General features: G+C 34.6%; 1 protein-coding gene across 1 annotated transcript in view; it reads left to right on the forward strand.

The window, feature by feature from the left end:
- Positions 1–4,461: 4,461 nt before the first annotated feature.
- LOC136809180 (dynein regulatory complex protein 11-like) overlaps positions 4,462–24,291 on the forward strand; it is a 32,743-nt gene continuing 12,913 nt past the window's right edge. The window contains exons 1-19 of the mRNA XM_067065699.1: positions 4,462–4,547; positions 4,825–4,915; positions 5,508–5,594; positions 6,967–7,025; positions 9,556–9,646; positions 10,984–11,106; positions 11,741–11,791; positions 12,085–12,140; positions 12,229–12,313; positions 12,836–12,907; positions 13,788–13,993; positions 19,291–19,375; positions 19,803–19,826; positions 20,709–20,831; positions 21,328–21,403; positions 22,016–22,091; positions 22,931–23,003; positions 23,506–23,565; positions 23,978–24,057. Of these exons, the coding sequence (XP_066921800.1) occupies positions 4,537–4,547; positions 4,825–4,915; positions 5,508–5,594; positions 6,967–7,025; positions 9,556–9,646; positions 10,984–11,106; positions 11,741–11,791; positions 12,085–12,140; positions 12,229–12,313; positions 12,836–12,907; positions 13,788–13,993; positions 19,291–19,375; positions 19,803–19,826; positions 20,709–20,831; positions 21,328–21,403; positions 22,016–22,091; positions 22,931–23,003; positions 23,506–23,565; positions 23,978–24,057 (1,529 nt within the window). The 5' untranslated portion in view covers positions 4,462–4,536. The remainder of the gene's footprint in view (positions 4,548–4,824; positions 4,916–5,507; positions 5,595–6,966; positions 7,026–9,555; positions 9,647–10,983; positions 11,107–11,740; positions 11,792–12,084; positions 12,141–12,228; positions 12,314–12,835; positions 12,908–13,787; positions 13,994–19,290; positions 19,376–19,802; positions 19,827–20,708; positions 20,832–21,327; positions 21,404–22,015; positions 22,092–22,930; positions 23,004–23,505; positions 23,566–23,977; positions 24,058–24,291) is intronic.

Genomic DNA, 24,291 nt, shown 5'->3' on the forward strand with positions numbered 1-24,291 from the left:
TTTTCAGACTTTAAGTTTAGTCAATTTTAGATAGAGTGTAGAAAACTTTTTGGTTCCTATCCTCTAGGTCCTATCCTTGCTTTCTTTTTCTTTTTTAGCCTTGGAAATTTTATTTTTTCAGTGGATATTAAAATATTAACACTTTTGGTTTGCAAAATGTATGTGTTGCTGTGTTGGAAACTCACACACTCTTTTTTGCTTAGAGATTCATACATTTTCTTCTCTCGCTTTGGAAGTTTTGAAGTTTGGTGAACCTTGGAAATCCTGTGTCGTCCACGCTGCTGCAGTATAGACCTAAATCTTCATACAAAAATTACGGGGAAACGCATTTGGACTTTGTATCCTATGCTGCACGCAAGCACTTACTTAAGCTAAAAGTCCTGCAAAAGCAGGACAAAAATCAGTTTTTTTAAGTTTACATAAAAACGCCACATAGAAGATCTTTCAAATTCAGTATGTGAATAGAGCAGTAAAATATACAACACTTTTCTATTTTTCCTTTTTTTTGCAAAAGTTCTAGCAGGAATGAAAATAAATGATAATTGAATACTATCCATTCCTGATGATCCGCGACACTATCATGAATCTAAAATACTCTTCGCTTGAGAAGACGATTGACAGATTAAAATTTTTCAGCCGCGCGGGAGCTCGCGAGCGTACTGCGGGCGTTCTGCGGCCTTTCTACAGGGCACAGGCGTTCTGCGAGCGTTCTCGGCTCAATTCTTGGACCGCGTTAAAAATGGTAGACCAGCTGTGAAAAGATAATTTCGATGGAAGTTGTTGGAATGTTTACAAGACTCTTGACGGAAAATCCTTTGTTTTATTGTCAATGATGACAGTGCCGTTATTAATTTTGTTAGATCTGAGGCGAACCCGAAAAAAATTTTTGTTTCCGGTCCACCGGGACGACCCTGCCTATGCCCCGGACAGTCCGAAGTTTTTTTGATGCGTGCCCGGGGTCCGTATTATTTGTTTTGAGAGACTACCCCGGACGCCCCAGACAGCCCGCGCGCGGTCGCTTTTTATAGAATCGCTGACCGCACGGGCTTTTTTCTAATTCATTGAAATATTCTTCAGTGGACAAACGCGGTCTTCCAAAAGATCTTGTAATGTCCTGATTTTGGCGTTTCGTGTGTGAGGCCTGTATTTGAACCTTAAATCTCAAGCGTGGTTTGTTCAGCAATCAAATTCTAAAATCTAACCGAATCCGAAAGCTGAAAAATGGATCCTGATCAGACAGAGAAAGGTAAGTAAAGTTAGTTTTTTTATTTTTAATTAATTTATTAACCTTGCCTAGTTTATAAAAAAAATCTCTCACTACTTTTTATATACGTCCGGGGTAAATTTATGGCGCAAAAATTGGAGCCCCGGACGTAGGTCCGGGGAAAAAGTTATTTTTTTCAGACCCCAGACATTTGCCCCGGACTGTCCGGGGCATAGGCAGGGTCGTCCACCGGGTTATGAAAAAAACACTCACCCGGCCGACCGCAAAATAATTTTTTTTGCTAAATTGTTTATATTTTCAATTGTGTTACAATATATCTCTAAGAACTGAACACTCTCTTTCATTTTGAATATTTATCTTCAATTGCTAAAGGCTCCAAACTTAGACTAGTAAACTAGTCGGTTATTACTTAAAATAAAACTGTCAATCAAATAATGTAAACACTAATTAAATGTTCAGCACGCGTGAGAGAAAAGGAAAATAACCGACTAGAAGCTTCTTCCAACGCCTTTTTTTCTTCACCTAAAATCGTAAGGAGAGACATACAGATTTCTGACCCGTGCGGGATCGCATTTATTTTTCTTTCTGTTTATTGCATTTTTGGAAATGTTCATTTATTTATATGTTCCCATGTTTAATGTTACTATGAAATATCATTTACTGTAGTCAAAAAATTTGGATGAATTCTCAAAAACCTATAAACAACGTTTTTTGAGGGAAGAAGCTTCTAGTCGTTGAAATTCAGAAAAGACATGCAACCTCACCTCTTCGATTCTTTTTATTTGGAGCTTGAATTTTTTGTATATGGGTCTGTTTTCAACAACTAGTTTACTAGTCTACTCCAAACTGTGATTACGAAGGGAACTTTTTTGAGAAAAAAGTAGAGTGAGAGAAACATTTCCCCAATTTTTTAAATCCTCACTTTATGAATGTTTCTATTTATTTTACGTAAAAATCAGCATGATTCTTTTATAAAAATAAAGCTGTATATGAAAAAAAATATTCTTAAAAGTTGAGTTGCAAGCAAGAATTAACAAAAACAATGCAGAGTTTAGTTTTACCTTCATTCCAAGTGATTTCTAGGTGTGCATTTTACAGTAGAATATAAAATATCACGTGCGATAAATCACACGCCTCAAAAACTGATTCACAAAAGTTTTTCAAACAAACAAACTAACCCTAACCCTAACGATGATGTACGAAAAAAATGCAGCCGGGTGACAACGAAATAAATTGTCACCCGGCCGGTGGACCGGAAACAAAAATTTTTTTCAGGTTCGCCTGATATATTGATGTAAGTGCACTTTATAGTTTTGATTCCCATTGAAGAATCATATTCTGGTTTTCATGTTATTAGATGCTGTTTTAGAGCTTTAGAGCTAGCCTGTCTTGTACCGTGAGTGGTCCTAAATCCGACAGCTCTGCCTAAATCCGATGGGGTCTTTCAAAGATACAAACTAAAATAAAAACAAACCTTCGTTGTGACACAATGAAATTTCAAATATATTTTATACTTCACAACTTAACATGGCAAAAATTCACTTGACACAATGAAGATACCAAAGTGTCAACTAAACTGAGAGATTTGATACACCAAACCAAATAACAATAATTGCTTCTAATACAAAACATTTTTATTAAAAAATTGTACTAACGTTTCAAACACGAGCAACAGAATAGTTGAAGAATAATAGAGGTAATTATTTTTACAACTCACACTTTTTTATCACATTTATTGACATCTTGACATTATGGTCATCTTGTTAGATGTTTTGCTTCAAGAGTTCTTGCAATAGTTTATTGTTCAACTTGGAGAGGGAATGTTTGTAAACATTGAATTTTTTTTCGTAGCAGTTATTTAGGGGGTCGGATTTAGGCAGGGCTGTCGTATTTAGGACCACTCACAGTACCTGGTACAGACAAATTCTGGAATGGCCCAAAAATATTGCAAACCTAGGACAGGTTTGCACTCTGTTTACGCCCTGTAAACCCAAGTTTAGGCTTTAAAACCTAGGTTTACCGTCACAGGCTGCATCGTTTGAGGCGTGTGATAGCACGCGCACACCTCCACACACACCTAAAATCTTTGAGGAGAGTGATTAATCATACGCCATAAATTTGGATTTTACTACTTAAAGTTATGCATAGCACTCCTTATCACACGCCTAAAGTACTTTTTAGGAGTGCGATTGACCACACGCCTGGAATTTTCAAATGACAAAGCCTGCCGTCAACTGCTCTAACTTGGGACTATCTAACAAAACTATGGGATGGCTATTCGGCCACCATTTCACCGAACCTCCAACTCTTTCCTGTAAAAAAATGGTAGGTAAAATTCTGGCCTGTACCAGGCGACCACGGCTTTTCCCTCAACACTGTAAGGAAACCTAGCAGATAGGTAAAGAACTCCTTTTAATCATAACTTTCTTTCCTCTGGATGAATCTTTGTGAAATTTTCAGGAGAGATCCATAAAATTATCATTGATATCATGTTCAAATATCTAAATCATTCTCTTTTTTAAAAGGAAAGAAAACAATTGACAATGTTTACATTCCTCTAACCATCCACAGTACTAAAGTGCGCATTTTTACCTCAGTACCGCCTCTGGTGGAGCACCATAGAGATTGACTAAATGGTGTATTTTGAAAATTAAGTGAATTTGTTATCTGTTTTGATCTTTAAAAAGAGATCCCACACCTGATTTTGCCCGAGTACTCTAGAGTGCTTAATTGTAGAAGGGGGGTCATTTTGCAATTTTTAAAAACAATCAACCCCATGCCATATCACTTTAAAATGACACCCCCATTTTATGAGCTTTATGCAACGAAGTGCCGGAATTTACCAAAAACCTTTTCAAAAACCTCATTTTCCTAGGGATTCTTAGCAAAATCAGGTCAATAGCCCTTAATTATGACCCCCTCATTTTGTTGATTTTTATCTGGAGTACCCACCCCCTGCTTACCCCCCTACAATTAAGCACACAAGAGAGTAGTCCTGGGTAAAAACCTCTTTGAATGCTTGATGACTTGCTCATCTGCTTTACTAGTTACTTGTTTGGATCAGTTTTGAATTCATTTTCGTCAACATTTAAAAGGTTCAGGTTTCTAATATCTGCAAGCTTGTTTTTGTCCCTGCATTTTGAACCTTGCGTAAATTTGCTTAAGTTAAAAAAGATTGTGACAGCCTGGAACCAGTTACATAATCTTCTAGCAACAGTTTTATTTTTTCATTTAGTAATAAATTATATAAAAAAATTAAAAAGACATCACTCCACACACAGACACAGACACAGAGGCCAAAACAAATCACTATGTCACATCTGTAAGTGTTTAGCATATAACTTTTGGAGATTTTTAAAGTATTTACTACTAATAAAGCTTTCATTTTAGAAGATCTCATAAAACCGAAAGTGGGACCTATTTTTTTCTTTTAACACTAAGCTTAATTTATTTAAGTGTATAAATATTTATGACTTTTGTCCTTTTTATATTATATTGCTTAGAAAAGTATTATAGTCATATGAAAGTTGTATCTTTGTCTGTATACTGGGAATTTGATATATCATTTCATTCCTGATTTTCTAATATCTTTTCTATAGTTGTTACAATAAACAATGGGGTGAGGCTCAAAGTACTTTGAAAGATCTCTTGGAAATTGAAGTTCCCGATGTACCTCCAAAGCCAGAAAAAGTGAGAAATCTCAGCTTCCTTTTCAATACCAAAGTTTTGAACTCAACCCCTGAGAATTTAACCTTTTCCTGACGAGTTCAATTCTGGATGACCCTAATGTGCACTAAATACCTTAAAAGGAGTTTTCTTACTAAGAGCTTGTTTGATTTCTGATATAAAATCTTAAGATTAGATCACTCTATCAGGTTATTATAGGTTTCTTCATATTCTTCAGTATAATAATTTTTTTTTCACTGCTCAAAAAGGTGATGAAACTGAAAGAAAAAATGGAAAAATCTGCCAGGATCTCATTTAATGTTTTAATGTTTTGGTCTTTACAAATCCTGATTATTTATAATCATTAAATTGATAATACACATTTTTTTATAAGAACATCAAAAATATTTGAAGCCTTTGGATTTTCTTAACTTTCTTAGTTTTAGTGCTAGTATCTTTGTGCAATTTCCTAAGAAATTGGGTGTCTTAAAACCCATGAAGGCTTAAAGTGTCCTTAACTTGTTTTTAACATTTTGGCTATCAAAGCCTAATGTTCTTATATAGATTATAAAAACAATGCTTATGGAATAATTTGTATCTTCCAATTCTTTTATAGGATCGAATCGTCGCTTTTCAAAATTTGGCAGTGATGTACATCAAGTACATACAAATATTTACAAAACTTGAACAAAGTTTTGATCAGGTATTACATTTTGATTCATTTCAAAAGAAGAGTTTGTAAGTCTTATTTTTGACAATCTCCAAGAATGATTTTTTTCTGTTTCAATTTGAAGACATTTTTCAAACTTAAATTTCAAAAACAACCAAGCGATATATCTCAGTGTTATCACCATCTTCAAGATGCTGATAACACCGAAATATATCGCTTGATTGTTTGTTCAACTCTTTATTATTGCATTGAAGATATGAAATTCAGCTGCAATTCAGAACATAATAATGATGAATGACTATAAATTGAGAATTCCCTTTACGAGGATTCACTTTAAAATTGATAAGTATTTGTGATTATAGTTGTAGGGAAGATCTTCTTGATTGTCTAAAATAGGTCTTATAAGCTGGCCACTAGAGCATTTAATCCCTTAATGTACCATTGCAATGTCTTCTGATTACATCACGGACCCAATAGCTTATTGGTTGTAAGTGACGTAAAATCAGTCAATACATCACTTTCAACCAATCAACTGTTTGGTCCGTGGAATACATTGCAATGGTGCATATCATGAATCAAATAGTTTTCAATAAAACAAGTATTCAACTTAAAGAATAGGGCTCTAGGGCTCCTAACCCTTTGTGCATTACATCTACATTGGGGAGTGTTAAATAGGTACCACTTCTGGTTTTTTAGAGCTCAAGGCCGGTCTCCACTTTCACGTGACATGAGCGAAAACTTTTTGACGTTTTTGTAAGGTCATTGGTTGGTTGAAAAATGAAGCAATTCCATTGGTCAAAATTGACGTAACGGATGAAAAAAGTAGAACTTTCTTTAACTTCCCTTAAACTTTTTTATGACGTAATCTTTTCTTCAGGCAAAAAAGATTAAGAAAAAAACTGTCGCCCATTTTGTGTGAAAGTGGAGACCAGCCTTCAGTAGGGCTACATCTAGGCTGCATGCATCCCCAAATTAGTTTTGATATAGGGGAAAAAATTACCGAATAGTTATGTATTTTGCAGAATTTTGGCGACTTGTATTTTTCAAAAAAACTCGATGTGTATTGTTTGAGTTATTTGATGACGTAAATAGAAATCAAATAAAGATTCAAATAAAAAGAACATATGGCTAGAAATCTCTCTTTCTCCTTTATTTCTTTTTGTTTATCGAAATTAGCAAACAAAACTCTCAAGATAACAAAAGACGACAAACTGTCAATCAAAGTTCTCTATCATTCAACTCTTTGTTTGGTTAGCAGATTTTTTGCTAAGTTTGGAACGGTTTTGTGAGCCTGATTCGCATCCCCTATATCAAAAGTTATCAGAGGGGATGTGTGCAGCCTAGGCTACATCCACTCATTGGATAACGAATGGTTTGTTTTACTGTTGTTTTCCTTGAATTTTAGATCGTTCATCCACAGAAACGTCTTGTTTTGAGGCACGTGCTAGATGGAGCAATGGGAAGGTAACTTTGAAAATATCTACAGGGTGTCCCGAAAAAAGTCCTGTGTCAGTTCTGAATACAAGTAGAACAATATTTTTGCGTTGATTACAATATTGCGTTAAAGAAAGAAACTATACACACAAAAATGTTTCTACTTGTAATCGTGTTCTAACACAGGACTTTTTTCGGGACACCTTGTATTGGTTGATACTGAAGGACTGTCTTTACATTCAGACTTACCATGGGTCCTTTAATAAGAAGTTTTGAGTATTATGTCAAGGTACTTTCCCACCATACCATACAGGTTCAGTCGCAATGAATGGTTTTATTATATAATTAGTGAGTGCCCGCCACTTACCTACATGGATAAATTTTTTGCGAGAAGATTTTTTCGCGAGTCACTTGTGAAACAAAATAATTTAATTTTTTCACGGAATTTATTTTTGCGAATCACTCCCTTTTTCAACTTATATCGTTTATTTTCCTAGAGGTTTTGGCAAAAAAACTAGGGTTTTTGGCAAGGTTGGGTTTCATAATTTTGCGAAAATTTTGAAAAAACTTTTAATCCTCTCGTAAATTGATTGATTCTTTAGAATTTAGAATATTGATCAGAATTCATGTTTATTGTATTGCTTAAAAAATCAGGAGCATTCCTAGGTTTGTTTAAAAAGTAAACATCTGTTGTGCGCAGATTTGTAATACTTGCGCAGATTTGTAATACTTGAGCTGCGCAGAAATGTGATACTTCTCTGCGCAGATTTGTAATTTGGAATTGATAATTTCATTGGTAACCAAATTCCATTCTGCGAACAAAATACATAAAAAAAGACTTTAGAAAATAATACCCAAATAAAGTTGTGATTGTTGAGCACATCGAATAAATAATCAATTAATATTTCTTTTCTAAGCAGTGCTTTTATAAGAAATTTATCTGGTAATATATAAATTGTTTATGAGAATAGCGCGGATATTTTTTTATAAGAACTGCTTTTATAAGAAACTAATCAATAACTCGTAAAATAAAAATTATTTCTTGTCGGTAATTGTTTATTTCGAAGCGAACAAGGTACGAAGAATAACATGAACATATTTATTTTTATAATTATTCAGCACTTTGTTATGAAAAAACAATTAATGATATAAAAATATTTTTGTCAACATTTTATCATTTCAAGAGGTAGTACCAAAATTGATGAACAATTTATAAGATGATATGATAAGAAAATATTGATTTACTCTAAAACCACCTTCTACCTAGCTAGGAAACCTGTCCCCTCTGACTGAATTTCTTTTATAACCTTTCAAAGCACCTTCATTACATTCCAGCATGATATCTCAAGTGAAATTATTAACTATTAATTGTTAACTAACTTTCAAAAAGAGTTTGATGGTTGAAGCTTCGGTACACGTTTTTTTTTTTATTAGAACACCTAAAATTTGGCTGAGCCTGGATGTGCTTATTTTTTTAGCAATTTTCAGCCTAAAATGTTCTTAAATGCGTTCTTAATTTTTCGGATTACTTTAAATCGACAACATCATGCAAAATAAAGAGCACTTAAAGTTGGTAAAATTTGGACAATATTTGACTCTCGATTTTAGAAAATCCATCCCTAAGTTTGGTTAAAACTGCTTAAAAAGAGGAAAAAATTGTAGTTTCTCGTCATTTTTTTCCAAACTGAGGCTGGGCATGTTCTTACGATGTTCTTAATTTTTCGACGAATTTCAGCCTAAATGTTCTTATAAACTGGGTTCTAATAAAGAAAAAAACGTGTATGTTTTTTGTTGTTGTTAGATAGAAAAAATACATAAAGATGAAGAAAAAAAAAATGATTGGAACAATTTCCATTAGATTAAAAGATATTGATTCGTTTCTTATAAAGTTGATGCTTATAGGAAAAATGAAAATATTGAAATTGTATTCAAAATCCCATGTTTGTATTGAAAGAACCAACTGCCGAAAGCCAATTTCCATTAGATTGAAAGATATTGATTCGTTTCTTATAAAGTTGATGCTTATAAGAAAAATGAAAATGCTGAAAATTATTCCCAATCCATGTTTGTATGATTATGAAAGAACCAACTGCCGAAAGTCAATTCCCATTAGATTGAAAGATATTAATTCGTTTCTTATAAAGTTTATGCTTATAAGAAAAATGAAAATGCTTAATATTATTCCCAATCCATGTTTGTATTGAAAGAACCAACTGCCAAAAGCCAATTTTCATTAGATTAGAATATATTGATTCGTTTCTTATAAAGTTAATGTTCATACTAAAGATATACAACCTTTGTGTGATTTTCTGATTATTTTTGAAAGTCTTTTTTCGAAACTTTTCTTCGTGGGAAACATATGCCGAAGTAAAAATCTAAATTCCAAATTACAAATCTGTGCAGAGAAGTATTACATTTCTGCGCAGCTCAAGTATTACAAATTTGCGCAAAGTTTATTACAAATCTGCGCAGGTATTACAAATCTGCGCAAGTATCACAAATCTGCGCACAACACATCTCACTTTATTATTAGTTAGAATTTAGAATTTATTTTTTACAGGTTGTTGGAGCTTAAGAACAATATGGTTTCATTGGAATTTGCAGAGTACCATTATTTTGATGACGTATTGTCTGATCTAAAATTGACCCCTGTAAGTTGTCACCACATGCTTTAAAACAGAAATTATTCGAATTTTTGTCAGGCCTGGTGTCTTGAACCCTCTATCATATATCAGTGATAGCCTTTTTTGGACCTACCCCGGTGGGGTGGAGGTCCTATAAATTAACCCATGTTCGTTAGTTAGTTAGTTAGTTACCAGCTTTTCTCGAGATTGGCTCATTAGTTTTTTCTGATTTTTGGAACAAAGGTGCATGACCGTAAACCCTCGAATGTGACGGAGCCCGAATTTCGAAAAAAATTTTGGGGCAAATATGGGCCAAAAAACGGCTTAAAAACGGGTATTTTAGACTTTGTGAAAAATTGGATCATTAACTTTTTCTAATTTTTAGCATGAAAGTAGGGTACAATCATATTTAAAAGATGGCTCAAGCAGATTTTTGTAAAAAAAAAATTTTGGCTCATAAATCGCATTTTTATCTATAAGAACCACTTTTAATAAGAATACATCAATGTTCTTTGCCATATTATTATTATTATTATTATTTTTATTAGTTTTTTTAAGATGAAAATGTCAGGGTAATGATTTGAGTTTTCTAGAAACACTTATTATTTTTTTGGCTGAAAAGCGAATCTTTATCTATAAGAATCACTAATTATAAGCATAGATCAATGTTCTTAGCCAAATTATTATTTTATTATTTTTTTTTCTAAACAAAGAAAATGTCACCATAGAGCGCGATGATTTGAGTTTTCTGTGAACACTTATTATTTTTTTGGCTGAAAAACGAATCTTTATCTATAAGAATCACTATTTATGAGCATAGATAGATCAATGTTATTAGCCAAATTATTTTTTTATTATTATTTTTTCTAAAACAGAAGAAAATGTCACGGTAGAGCGCGACGGTTTGAGTTTTCTGGAAACCTTATTTATTAAGCTGTGCATTTTTTCTGATAGTGGTTTTTACAAAGAAAAGCGTTTAATAGCTTTTTTATTTCTTTTTCAAAAATCTTTTTCAATAGTGTTGATAGTTTCTCTCAATAGATTTGCTTACATTTTCTTTATTTTTTTGTATTTTGACCAGTTATGTCTTGTGTTTCATTGTTTCAATGTTCACTGATTAGTTTGATAACCAGGTAGGTCCATAAAAGTATCGCTTGTTTATTGTATATCAGTTTTTGCCAAGAAAGTTCTTAAAGAAAACAATAAAAAATGATCTTTTAGCTAAAATGACTCTACCCATTTCAAACTCCATTAAAATATTTCACTAGAAAGGAACCATAATCAAGTTTTTAATGGCAAAATTCAAAATATCATTAAAATCATTATTGTAACTGTTGCCTTTAATCTCACATCTTTCCCTTTAGAACGACATTGAAATTCCCGTACCAAAGTATTTCTTACAAGAGAACCGTGAAGCTCTCAAAGAGCGTGACAAATTGATGAGTAATGTGTTGAAGAAAACAAGACCTTATGATTTTGTTAAGACTGTGAGTAATTTTATTTTTTAGTAGTTTTGGGTCCAAAATCCTATAATTTTTGGACCTACCTCGGAGGTCCTTTAAATTAACCGATGTCCGTTCGTCCTTCGTCCCTTCGTCAGTCTGTTACCAGCTTTTGTCAGGATTGGCTCATTAGTTTTTTCTGATTTTTGGCACAATGATGCAAAATGGCATTGCCCAAAATGTGACGGAGGCCGATTTTCGAAAAAAAAAACTTTCCGGCCGAAAATGTCGGAAATATGCCGGAAAAACTATTTTTTTGGCATTTTGTTGAGATTTTATCATTAGTTTTTTCTGATTTTTTACTCAAAGATGCGTTTTAACATATGCCGGAAATCGCCGTTTTCTGGATTTTCATTGGATTTTTTTCTTATAATTGGTTGTTTTTTCATTCAAAAACATTATTAATAGCAATGCCCACCATCAAGTATGTTTTAATTTTCAATAAAATTGATTTTTGAAGCCGGAACTATTGACTGACTGATTTTTTTCATTTTTCTTCTCGCATTGCTATCTAACTTTCATCATCAGGTAGGTCCATTCAGCATGTTGCTTGTTCAGTTTTAATTCTCCTACCACTAGAGCTGAGTTGTAAATCAGGTTTCATCTTATTTCACTATAGACAAAAGACGAAATTACAATGACAAAAGAAGAAGCTATTCAACTAATCCAAGTAATTTTGTATTTTATGATCTTGAAGGACTTATCTGGGCAGTATCTATTTTGTAACACCCTCAAATTGGTTTTTAAACATTCAAAACAACAATAGTTCCTACTCATTAATGACGATGACCCTTTGTAAGGAGATATTTTTTGGATTAAACTTCTTTTATTTATTTTTATGCTATAATTGCTTTAAATCGCTTTTTAACTAACTTGGTTCCAAACTTCTTCTCTTATTTGCTTTTGAAAATGACCCACTCTTTTCGAAACCTAAAAATTAAAATAACCTTTTTTTCATCGTAGATACATGAAAGAGCGCGACAAGGCCGCTGGAGAGCAAAATTTATGAAGGAAATCAGGTATTGTTTGTGAAGTTGATGGTTTTAGAAAGCAGGATACAAATTGCAAAATGCAAATTTCTTTTGTTTTTTTAACTTTTTTTTATAGAGTGCAAGAGGAGAGAGAACGTTTAGCTGCCACAAGAGGTGCACCAACATTGGATCGAAATGTCGCAGCTACAAAAATACAAAAGGTTTTGATTCAATTTGAGATTTAAAAAGACGATTTAGAAAATTCAATTCTTCTAGGTCCTTCATTGCTTATAAAGTACCCATATCATTCCCTAACACAGTGCTGTGTTCTTGTGTAAAATCGAAAAGAACATTTCAATTTTTATTCTTATTTTACAGATAGAATAGCTCACGTTTAAGTTACCCCTTTTAAGTGTTTCCTTTTGAAATGTATACTGGCGCTTTCTTCCAGCCAGCTTTTAGAGCCAGTTTAGATGATAAGTTTTGAGGGTTTTACTTCGTTTTTTTGGACACACTGTAAGTCGCCTTACAATTGCTTCTCTCAAACGCCTTTCGAACCGTTTAAGCGTAAAGAGACTGGGTTAGAGTTTATCAAGAAGAATTGACATCAAAAGTTCGGAAATGCAGGAATTTTAACGTCATTCCCTCCTGGTAAAGACTAACCAAACTCCTCAAGCTTGAATGGTAGGTATGCGTTTTTTCTTCAAATTGCAGTCATACAATTTTCGAAATTTCCTTCATAGATATGGAAAGGTTTTATGGCACGAAAGAAAACAAAAGTCATGCGCGAAGAGGAACTCATTTTCGTTGGAATGGTAAACACTATTTTTAAATAATAATGTGTATCCCATCCTCCCATCATTTGAAGCTTTGAATGTTATGTTCTACTTGATTGTCGAAATGGAGACTTTATAATCTGAAACTGTATTTGGCTCTTCCAGAAAATGTTCGTACACCCCGGGTGGAGAATACTGTATATTGTCCGGGGGTAGTAAAAATTTGTCAAAATTTTCCTTGTCTTACCCCTCCTGCTCTGTCAGGAGGTAATTTCGGGTATCCGGGGGGTCAGCTGATGCTTGTCCGGGGGGTGAAACCCTTTGTCCGGGGGGTACATCACTGAAAATTGTTATATCCTCCACCCCCCATATACAATTTTTTTTTGTTTCTGTTCCTCAGATGAATTCCTGTCCTCCCACCAAAAAAAAAGAACTTTTTTGTCTCAAAATTTGAGGAATCTACTGGGCTTACATTTGTTGTGCAAATTTCGAATTCCGAAAAACACGAAAAACCTTGGTTTGAGCACTGTTAATCAGGTTTAATTTTGTGGTATTGATAAGATTTCAGAAAACTACATAAAATGAACTAGCCTCTACCTTCTTTCATCCAATTTTCAGAACTTTCTTCGTGCCAATTAATTAAAAAATTAAGAATATTCAGAACAATATGAGAACGTTTGAGTCAGAATAACATAAAAAATTCCATCAGGTGATATTTCATAATTTGTGGTAACCCATGTTGACGGGGTAACTCTCTCATTACAGATACAGACTTTTAATATCATTGAAGCTTGAACTCGGAAGTTTAAGATAAACTATGAATACTCGAAGAACAAGGCTTCTTCGACACAACTGAGGTGTCTTCATACCCCGTAATTTATCCATACCCCCTGAAAAATCAAGATTAATTCTTTTCCAGAAACCAGCACCACCAGTCAATTACAAAGACACACCGATGTATAAAGCTGACCAACAGATGGAGAAACGGCGCATCATTCAGCAAGAAAACGAACGAGAATATCAGAAAGCTTTGGTGACCATCAAAGAAAAGTTGAGAGAGGTTGAAGGACCGGAGATGAGAGAAAGGTTGCAAGATCAAATACGACAATGGTTTATCGAGTGTAGGTTAGTATCTACTACTCGTTTTAATTATTTTTATATTTTTAAAAATCAAACGGAAGAAAAAACATTTGAAAAAGCATTTGCAAAAACACCATCAAAAAGAAAATACGAAGTTAACAGGGGTAGTCGCACAAACAGCACAATAAATAAAGACGGCCTCAGATCTTTTTCATCGGCAAATGTACTCCTTAGAACAAAAGTCACTTTGAACAACTTTTTTTTAATTTGTTAGGCTTAGCATTGAATCTGAATCTGAAGAACGTTTAGAACAGTTTTCGAATATGGATGACCCACTGGATATCCACAAAATGACCTTACATTTCTACTTACTACAGCTAGAAAGTCAATTATGTTAATGTTTGTCAGTCTGTACTTTACCAACCCTTCAACACATTTTTCATTCTGAAAAAGCCCATTACTAGTTGGGTAAATGTATTGAAAATATTACATTTCACTTTATTAAATTTTTACGTAGAAATAATCAAAAATACAATACAAGGAATAGATCTAAAAAAGATGCAAAAAATAATGCGATAAAATTAAATTCTCGAATCACTGAATAATGAAATTGAGTCTTGTAAATTGTCTCTTTTACAATTAGAGTGCTCGATACTACTGCAGACTGAATGACTTTATTCAAAGAAATTTTCTTTTTCTTTCCCAATATCGCTGGTTTAATGCATCATTGATGCAATTTTCAGTTCCATTATTAGAAAAATCCATGTCATATATACAAGATTTTTATCAAATTTTTACAGTCAAATTTGACAGCATAAGGTTATTTATATGCCTTTACTTGTTAAATTACATGTTCTTTTTAATTAAATTTTTATTGACCTATTTTCACGCATCTGGTGGAAGAAGTAATGGAATCATTCTAACGGGACATCCAAACTGGCATTCCTCAATCAATTCTGTTAAATCTTCTGGTAGGGTCTGCAAAATGTTCTCAAAAAGTTTTTTCATTAAATCAGAGATTATAATATAGCACAACTCGTCTTGGTGTTCAAAAACCATCTGTAACTCTTCTTCTGACAGTTTGGACATGAATCAACGGATTGGTAATCGATCAAGACTCTTGTCAAGATATTCTAACAGATCCTCGTAGAAAAAATTTGATATGCTCATTTTGTGGTGGCTGAAAAATTGTTGAATTTTACCTTTTTCTATAAAACATTTGATGAGTTCTGTCAAAAGGTCGATTAGCCATTTTCGGACGTCTACAATTTGGTCCTCTTGTACCTTCTGAGGTCGGGTGAAAACTGTTAACGCCGCGGCTTTCAGAGAATACGTCGTCAGCTTTTCTCTCAGCAACTTTCCAATATTATAATCACCAAACATAATTTTGAAATGTAATCTGACGTAATATTTTCATGATTTTGTATGCTTGTCGTTGTTCATCAGTGAAGGATTTCATCAGAAGCATTTCAGCGTAAGACAGAGATAGACGGAAGTTGTTCTCGGACCCTACTTCATATTTCGGAATCTTCGGTACAGCCAAAGTTCCTGCTTTTAGGATCTCGTCTAATAAGTTTTTACTGATAAGGTCAGATTTTCTCCATTTACTGACAACTTAGGCCAGTAGTTACCTAACTTGCATGCCAAGACCAGGTCGATGTCAGCTCCATGCCACTTGGTGGCAAGTGGCATGAAGCTGACATCGACCTGGTCTTTGCTATCTTTCCCTTCCAACATCAGAGGGATTGCAGCACCGAATTTAGTTATTTCGCGAAAATTTTTATAATCTAATACAATTGGCTTTCCTTCGCTTCTTGGAAACTTTTCCGTATTCAACTTTAAGTACAAAGGCCTAGTTATGCCTTTACAGAAGCCTGCAATCAATTGTAATAGGCGGTACATAACTTTATCTGAACTTAAACTATTGCTGTTTTTGAAATCCCGAAAGCGCTGATCGTTTGTTTTGATGCTCACAAAACCATTCAAGGATGGCAATGCTGACAAATCAACAATCTGATCAATTTGAATATCATATACCACCAGATAGTCAACTTCAAATGGCTCGTCCAATCGAACACCTTCAGAAGTACTGCCAGACACCACGATGTTGTAACCACCGAAAGCCGGCTCTACTTCAGCTACTTTTGCCATTATTTCTTCCACCAGAGATCTTGTTGTTCAATAAAATCGTTTGACCTCTTCCAATGGCATTGGCACTTAATAAGTTAAAGGTTTTGTTTTTAAATAAGAGTGATATCGTTTGCTTATTCATCAATATTAATTTACAAGCTCTTTGATATTGAATTGACACGGATGTGGAGCAAGATTGGTCAGAAAAGGAAAAAATAAACATTTTACTGCTTATATCAGCATAATATAACAAAAGCAAGACACTGTCCTGATATGATACATGTGTCTGATATGAACCGGGAACACTTCTGTAAAAATAAAACCTTTAATAACATTTTTAGACTTAAAACTCAAAAAAGTTATGAGTATCTGAAGGCTTCATAAATTTTGGATATTCATATGAAACAAAAAGAATATATGTAAATAATAGAGGAAGAATCATAGGCTTGGTGAATGATTTAAAAATTCTTCATAAGTTTAGATCTTGACATATTTTGAATGATATGCGAATGTGTCTTAGACCATGTTCAGACGTTACGGTTCCGTTCCGAAACGAAACGAAACCATGAAACGGTTCCGAAACAAGTGTGAACGTCAAAATTCGAAACGTCAAAAAAAACTAACCTTTATATACCCTGGACCAAGTTTGTCAATCCCGGCCAAGCAAAATCTTTGATCAGTGTTTTTTGAAAAGTGGTACCCTAATGGCGGCACTACTCAATAGCGGTGTAAATGCATCGAGAGCGCTAGATCTAGTTCCCCTCGAATACTTTTGATGATGTAGCGCCGTTAGACGTTAATTTCTAACACTGCGATGGCTTCTTTGTGGGTACCAAATTCAAAGAAATCAAAGATGGCGGATATAGCTTGGTCTAGGGATATATAAAGGTCAGTAGACCTTAGATCTCTCTCTTAACATCGACGTAGAAAGTCCAAACAGTCATAAACTGTTACTTGATAGTGTCCCCCTTTATAAAGGGTAAGGGGGGATTCTGATTTTGCCCCATTTTCGGAGGTATGAGGGAAAATGAAAAATTTGTAATTTGATGTTGGAAAATAAAGAGGGGAGAAAACCATAAATTTTGGGAATTTTGATTGGGGGAACTTCATTAATCTCAAGGTAATCTCGTAGAAGATCTGTTTAAGTAATACAATCAGCAAACCTTACTTGAATCAAACCAATTTTTTTTTTTTTTTTTTTTTTTTTTTAAACAGAAATACGGTTTCAGGCGCGCATGGGCCTCTTAAACCGATCGTTTACAAAATACTTTCTTAAAATAAAGCTTGTCACGAGGACTTCCTCGGACTCTTATTACATGATCCTTCTCTGACATCGCTTGATTCATTTCGTCCGCTTTCTTTCGCCACTCTTTAACTTGTTCGCGTTCGGATTTGGTTAAATCGTCAGTTATGCTAACTTTGTCGTACTTTTGATATCTCTTTAGTTCTCTCAACTGCTTCATAAATCTGTATTTAAAATGAGTGTCTTTAAACACAACTTTGATCGGACGCATGTCAGCAGACTCCTTTCCTATACGGGAAATGTATGTTGGCACTGTCTTGATGTTGACGTCGCTCAGTATCTCGGCTACGAAGTCATTATCGTCTTTATCTTTGGTCTCTTTAACGCCATGGATGATAATGTTGGCATCCCTAGATTCTTTTCTTTGTTCTTCAATTTGTTCTTCGACTTTCTCGCTACGGAGAAGCCGTTTGGATATGTTTAATTCGTTGCTGGTTGTCGCCATCTCAGCGTAACTTTTAGCAGGAATTTTCTCTTGGTCCGTTGTAGTCTTCGCATTTATGGTTTCTTCGATTTTGTTTACGAGTTTTGTTTCCAAGACGGAAAATTCTGTTTTGATTATTTCGGTTACTTGATTCTTCTCCCTTAGATATCCTTGACATCTTGCTTGCAGCTCCTTAACAACACAGCTCAGTCTCCTCTCATTCTCACTATTGTTTTTGTGGCTATCAGCGCAGCTTTTGATTCTTACTGATTGATCGATTATCTTTTTATTCAGTTCTTCATCGATTGAGCAGCAATTTATACACTGGTATTTACGATATCCTTTATTCAAGAACAGCTTTAATTGATACGTTGGAAGTCCAGTGCATGCATAATGTACTGTCCTCTGGCATTTTTGGCATTCAATTCTCATATTATCGTCATCTTTAATACAGTTCTTTTCCGTGCATTGGTCGGCGTCATTTCCATTTTCTTCCTTGTTAGATGTTGCAGCAAGAGAAGGCATTTGTTGACGAAATTTGGTCGTTTTTTTCATATTTTTTTATTTTTGTTAAAGTTTCTCCATTTGTTTAAAGAAACGAAGAGAGCGACCTTCTTAGTTGACGTCAAATATTTTGTTTTTTATTTTTCCATAAAACTTCATTTTTAAGCAGTTTCAAGGCTATATTTTCAAGCTTTTCAAAACTTTAAACCTGATTGAAGGCATTTTTATGTGAAACATATGGGGGAACCGCAAAGTCGTCAAATAACTGGAGGCAAAAAAGAGGGACCGACATTTTTTTGAGTATGGTGGGGGATACAAAAGTGGGGGGAATCGAGAAATATTTGGATTTTTAGTCGGGGAACTAACCCAGGAGAACACTAAGTACTTGAGACAGATTAAACACTTTTTCGTAGAGCTTCACAAATTTTTCAGAAAACAAGCAAATGAATTCAAAACATGCTATCAGTTGGTTCTCCTTCTCCCTTTAACACAACAACAACCAAATACTTGCAACAACACAACAACACGCACATCTCATAAAAAACAATTTGAAATTTTTTCAACATCAATATTTTTTAGCAGTTCTAAGAAGCATGTTTTAATTAAGTAAATGACATAATAGAGATGAAAGAAAAAAGAGCTCGATACTATGTCCTCTTTTGACGTCTGCTTGACTTTGATTGCGAGGGAAGTTTGGTAAAAAGATTTGATCTGATGTTTATTTAACACGAGGGGGTTTATCTAAAGAATCCTGCATTACTAAAAATAGACAAAAAGAACGACAAATTTCATAAAAAACGACATATTTCGCCGTCCACAACCCCAACCGAAAGTGACTGTAACACCCCTAGCGATTCATTCCCTTTCGTTTATCACGGGAATTAACTATTTGTGGTCTAAAAGAACGACAAATTACGCATGCGTGTTACAATGCAGGATCCTTTAGAGGAACAGAATGACACTTATCATTTTTACTTCTAGGGATGCAACAGGAAAGTTTCCAGAATATCCAGCTGAAGATGAGGGCGGCTCAAGCGCCATTTTTACGCCCAAAGATCCCGCCGAGGTAAAAAATTGAACCATATTGATTTTGTTTCGGGATAAAACTCGGTTTCTAATGACCCTTTCTGATGGCCTTTCGGTAATTTATGATTCATCAAAAATACTCATTTCTCTTTAAAGTTTTTGTTTTTAAATAAGAGTGATATCGTTTGCTTACTCATCAATTTTAATTCACCACAAGCTTTTTCACATTGGATTGATACGGATGTGGAGCAAGAATGGTCAGAAAGTGGAAAAGAAAAACTGCTTATATCAGCATAATATAACAATAGGCAGACACTTTCCTGATATGAAATATGTGTCTGATGTGAAACGGGAACACTTATGCAAAAACAAAACCTTTAAGTAGGCTCTACAATGGAAACACGGTGTATTTTTTAGCCGAGTGACAGCATTTGACTAATTAATTTCTTTTACGATTTCTTGTTTAGGTTGAAGCTGAGCTGAAGGCTAAGGTAACCATACATTTTTATCTTAAATCATAACACTTACACTTAAAGGGACATAAAAGTAGTAAAATGTAAACATTGGGTGAACCACGTGTCATTAAAGAGAACAATTAAAATCACGTGTCCAAAATAAACTTATAAAACAATTGAACAATCAAAATTAGCCATATTTGGTTTGATTTTTTATTTTGACATGTGACATTTGTTTTGATTTTGTATCCGCTGCATACAGTTTGTTTACAAATTTCGCAAGTACTTTAATGTCCCTTTAAGGGAATGTATTTCTCGATATGCATAAAAAGACATTTGAATTTTACCTCAATGATGCTCAAGTTTTATCTTAAATTATCGCTTTCTCAATTTTATTTACATAAAGTTGTATTTAGTCTGTCACGCAATGGTGCGAATCGTCTGGGGAAGCAAGTGTCAGATTTCAAGAAGCTGATTAAAGTTTAAATCATAAATTACCGCTTTCTTCAATTTTATTTACATGAAGTTGTATTTAGTCTGTCACGCAATGGTGCGAATCGTCTGGGGAAGCAAGTGTCAGATTTCAAGAAGCTGATTAAAGTTTAAATCATAAATTACCGCTTTCTTCAATTTTATTTACATGAAGTTGTATTTAGTCTGTCACGCAATGGCGCGAAACGTCTGGGGAAGCAAGTGTCCGATTTCAAGAAGCTGATTAAAGTTTAAATCATAAATTACCGCTTTCGTCAATTTTATTTACATGAAGTTGTATTTAGTCTGTCACGCAATGGTGCGAAACGTCTTGGAAGCAAGTGTCAGATGCGACCTTTCATTTCAAAATTAAATCACTTTCAGTTGGAAAGATAATTGAAAATTTCTGTTTTTAAACTCCCCGTTTCTTTGTTTTGCATTTTGTAGGAAGAAGAAAAAGCGAAAGGGAAGAAAGGCAAAGGGAAAGATGGCAAAGGAAAAGACAAGAAGGATAAAAAAGGAAAAGGAAAAGATAAAGATAAGAAAGGAAAGAAGGGAAAAGGCGACGAGGTATGTGTTATATTTCGCTGTGACCATTTTGGCACTTGTTTGCCTTTATTTATCGAATTCCTGCCTCGTCTTTATCTCGATTTTTGCAATGCAATCACTTCATTCGATTATTTGAACACGATTCGAAATTGCCAATTCTCCATCATTCTTCAGCCGTCTTTTACATCGAATGGGTTATGGAAATCAGTTTCGAAAGAAAACATCTTTTCTTTTAAAATTCATCACCAGTCCCCCCCCCCCCAAGCTGACTGCGTCTTTAAGGGTTGATAGGGTATAGAACATATCTAACGTCAAGCGGCCCCATGAATCGTGGAATGCAAAAATTACCTGCATTTCAGTCAGGATGTACGCGGGTGGTAGTGGGCGGGATCATTACATTATTATTATTCCATTTTTAAGGGTAAAAGGTTTCACTACAAAGAATCTTGTTTGGAATCTTATTTCTTTTTGCGATAATCTTAATAAAGCAAGCAGGGTTGATTAATTTTTTCTCTAGGAAGAAGATGTTGGGATTGTTTTCGATCCTTCTGCTTTTGTACCCACATTGAGCGAATCTAGCAAGATGTACCGCGGTAGGTTTTTATGAAAATAGCAAGTTAACTATAATATAAGAATGCATTTTGGTAGTTTTGAAGTTTCTGGCCCGTTTGGTTTACATCAATAGTTCTGTAAACCTATTTGTGGAGCTGAAATTATTTGAACAAAACTTCGTCCGAAATTCAGAAAAGGCCTTAAAACAGGTTTCCGTAGGGTAACCCTTAGATCAGGGCAAATTTTTTATATCATGCTCCTAATAGGGTGTAGAACTGACAAAACAATTTGCCCTTCTATGAGAACCACCTGAGTCTTACCACTTACTTTCTTTAAAAAAACAATTCTTGAACAAAAGGAAAGGCTAAAACCTGAGAACAACTTGAGCCAATTACCACTTCTTACAAGGTTAATTCTTTTAGAACAAAAAAGAAGTGCAAATCCTGAGAACAAATTAAGAACATGTATTTAGCCTTAGATTTTCAAAATCACTTAGTAAGTTCTAATTTTCGACAATTTTAAGCCTAAACCAATGAAATGGTGTTTAAAACATCTAAGCCGAAAAGTCAACTCAGTAAAATTTGCTGGTTGTTTTAGAGAAATCTGTTTATCGATTGTTCTTTTTCTCATACATACTCTTTATCTTTTCACAGGTGTTTGGGAGAATCGAGACGAATCGTTAAACTTCTCGCAAAAACACGATGTCGAATTGATCAAAGAGGAGAAAAGGTATACCCTTTTCATTTTTGTGTATTCTCTTCGGTCTCAGATTTTTTTGTATTTGTATTTTCATGTCAAATTAACCCATGTTCAAGGGCCTCGGCGAGCCATTTTGAGTGAGGGGGCCAACTTTTTGAAAAAAATATTGCCATGGACCCCCCCCCCCCCCGTTGACGGGGCCCATCCTCCAGATCTTCTTACTCTGACTTTTTCGTAAGAGAAGAAGGGTTCAACTGTTTTTGGTCGAACTTCAGGTAAGTTTGAGTAAATTCTTTTCTAAAGGTTTGATTCTCGAACTGTTTGAGTAAGATTGTCTTGTATGTTTCTTTCGATGTGAGTAAATAATTTTGAGCGTGCGCAGTGCAAAGGTAGAGCATTCCGCTACTGTGCCCAAAGCTGCGAGTTCAAACCTTGGCTGTGTCATACCCATCGGGCTAGATGTCGTGTTCTCGCTGAAAAGTGTCCGTGGTTAGGTAGGAAATCCTACCGAGGTCACGTGACATTACAATAGAATTTTAGCGCTTGGCCAATCTAATCAGAAGCTTTTCGGTTTTCGAAAATAATAGCAACAATATTTTTTCCGATATTCAATTTTGTTTGCCTGCGATGGCTTAAAGCACGACATCGATTCCTCTCTACTTATGCTCAATCCAGGGAGAAAGAATGGCGCCCTCCTTCAGGTAGATAACTATCGAAAGAGGAGGCTTCGGATCACATCCGACTGCGGTCGCGGTCGCGGTCGCAGGCTTACTTTCAAACTATATTGTGTGTGGCTTGTCGAGTTCTTTGTCACACAGTTGTTAGTTTATAATATTTTTAAATGATTTTACTTTATCTTTTTTTTTCAGGGTTGAAATTGAAACAGAAGTTCGTTTACACGTCGATGAACTTATGAGACAAGAATTGAAAAACTTAAAAATGGTTCGTGAAAAGTTCGTTTCTTCTTTTTCAACTCAAAAATATACTGGTGTCAAAAGTGTTGGGAACCTTCCAATATATTTTGATGCATTTTCAGGCTTAACGCCTAAAGTCTTCTAGTGTTTTTTGATGTCTCGATATTATTCTGAGTTTTGAGCTTCGGTTCTTTGAGCACTCTATAGACTCTGTTGAGGAGCAACCTCTGTTTCTCCGTTCACCACAAGTGATTATGCAAAGCCTGATACTTAGTGTTTTGAGCACTCTGGTGACAACAGCAGTCTATGCTTGCTAATCCGAGCCGCACTGATGAGGCCTGGGAAGGACAAAACACGTAGCGGATAGATGTATTATTATCTTATAAAAGGTTTTTCAATTCTTTCGAAGTTCGAAGAGCTTTTTTATTCAAAATACATATTTGTTAGCACAATGGTTAGTCTAACCAAGCTCTTATACGCAATGCTCGAGACTTTCAATGGTGTTATTTACATGTGAATTCTTATTTTAGGCAGTGGACAGAGATAAGGGAAAGAAAGGCAAAAAAGGTGGAAAGAAAAGTGGTAAAAAGGTAAATGAATTTTTCTCAATATTATTACGATCTCTTTTATGAACTCAGCATATCGGGTGTCTCGTTTAATGGAGCTTTTTGTTAATTCTTGCCATAATTATAGCTTTAAAACTGTGATACTTTTGATATCTTGTTACTTACTATTGGCCTTTTCCAAAAAAAACCGTATACCCCCCTGTGCTGAGGAGAAAAAATCCTGGTATTGTAGGTAGTTTTAGGTTAAAAACCCCTTGGAATTATAATTACTTTTCACGGATTTTCGTACACCTTTGGAAGCCACATATCAAACTTCGCCCGCTTGGAAAATTTTTTATGGAAAGGCCCATTTCCAGTCTAGGACCTGCCGATAGTTCACATAGAGCCCGGATAGCTTATCTCGGTTTTGCGATCAATCAATCATATTTTTTTTTAGAAAAAGGGGAAAAAGAGCGGAAAGAAAGGAGGGAAGAAGGGCAAAAAAGGGAAGAAGGAAAAAGACTTGACTGCTGACAGGTAATATGAAGTATATTATTCCGTTACGGCAAACTTTCGAATTTCTCTCTTTAGAATGTTATATAATTCAAATTAATTCTTCGCCCTTAGAGTGATTTACTAGAGAGAGAGCTTATGTATGTGTGTTTTTCTGAGACGGAAACTGATAGCTTCTGAATTTCCTAGATCTCCATCAACTAAGAACGCGTCTTCGATTTAGCTGGTCAAAACTGCGGATTATTCCAAATCCCTTCA

This window comes from Clytia hemisphaerica, unplaced genomic scaffold (genome assembly GCF_902728285.1).
Source record: "Clytia hemisphaerica strain Z4C2 unplaced genomic scaffold, Clytia hemisphaerica genome assembly, whole genome shotgun sequence".
Taxonomy (NCBI): Eukaryota; Metazoa; Cnidaria; class Hydrozoa; order Leptothecata; family Clytiidae; genus Clytia; species Clytia hemisphaerica.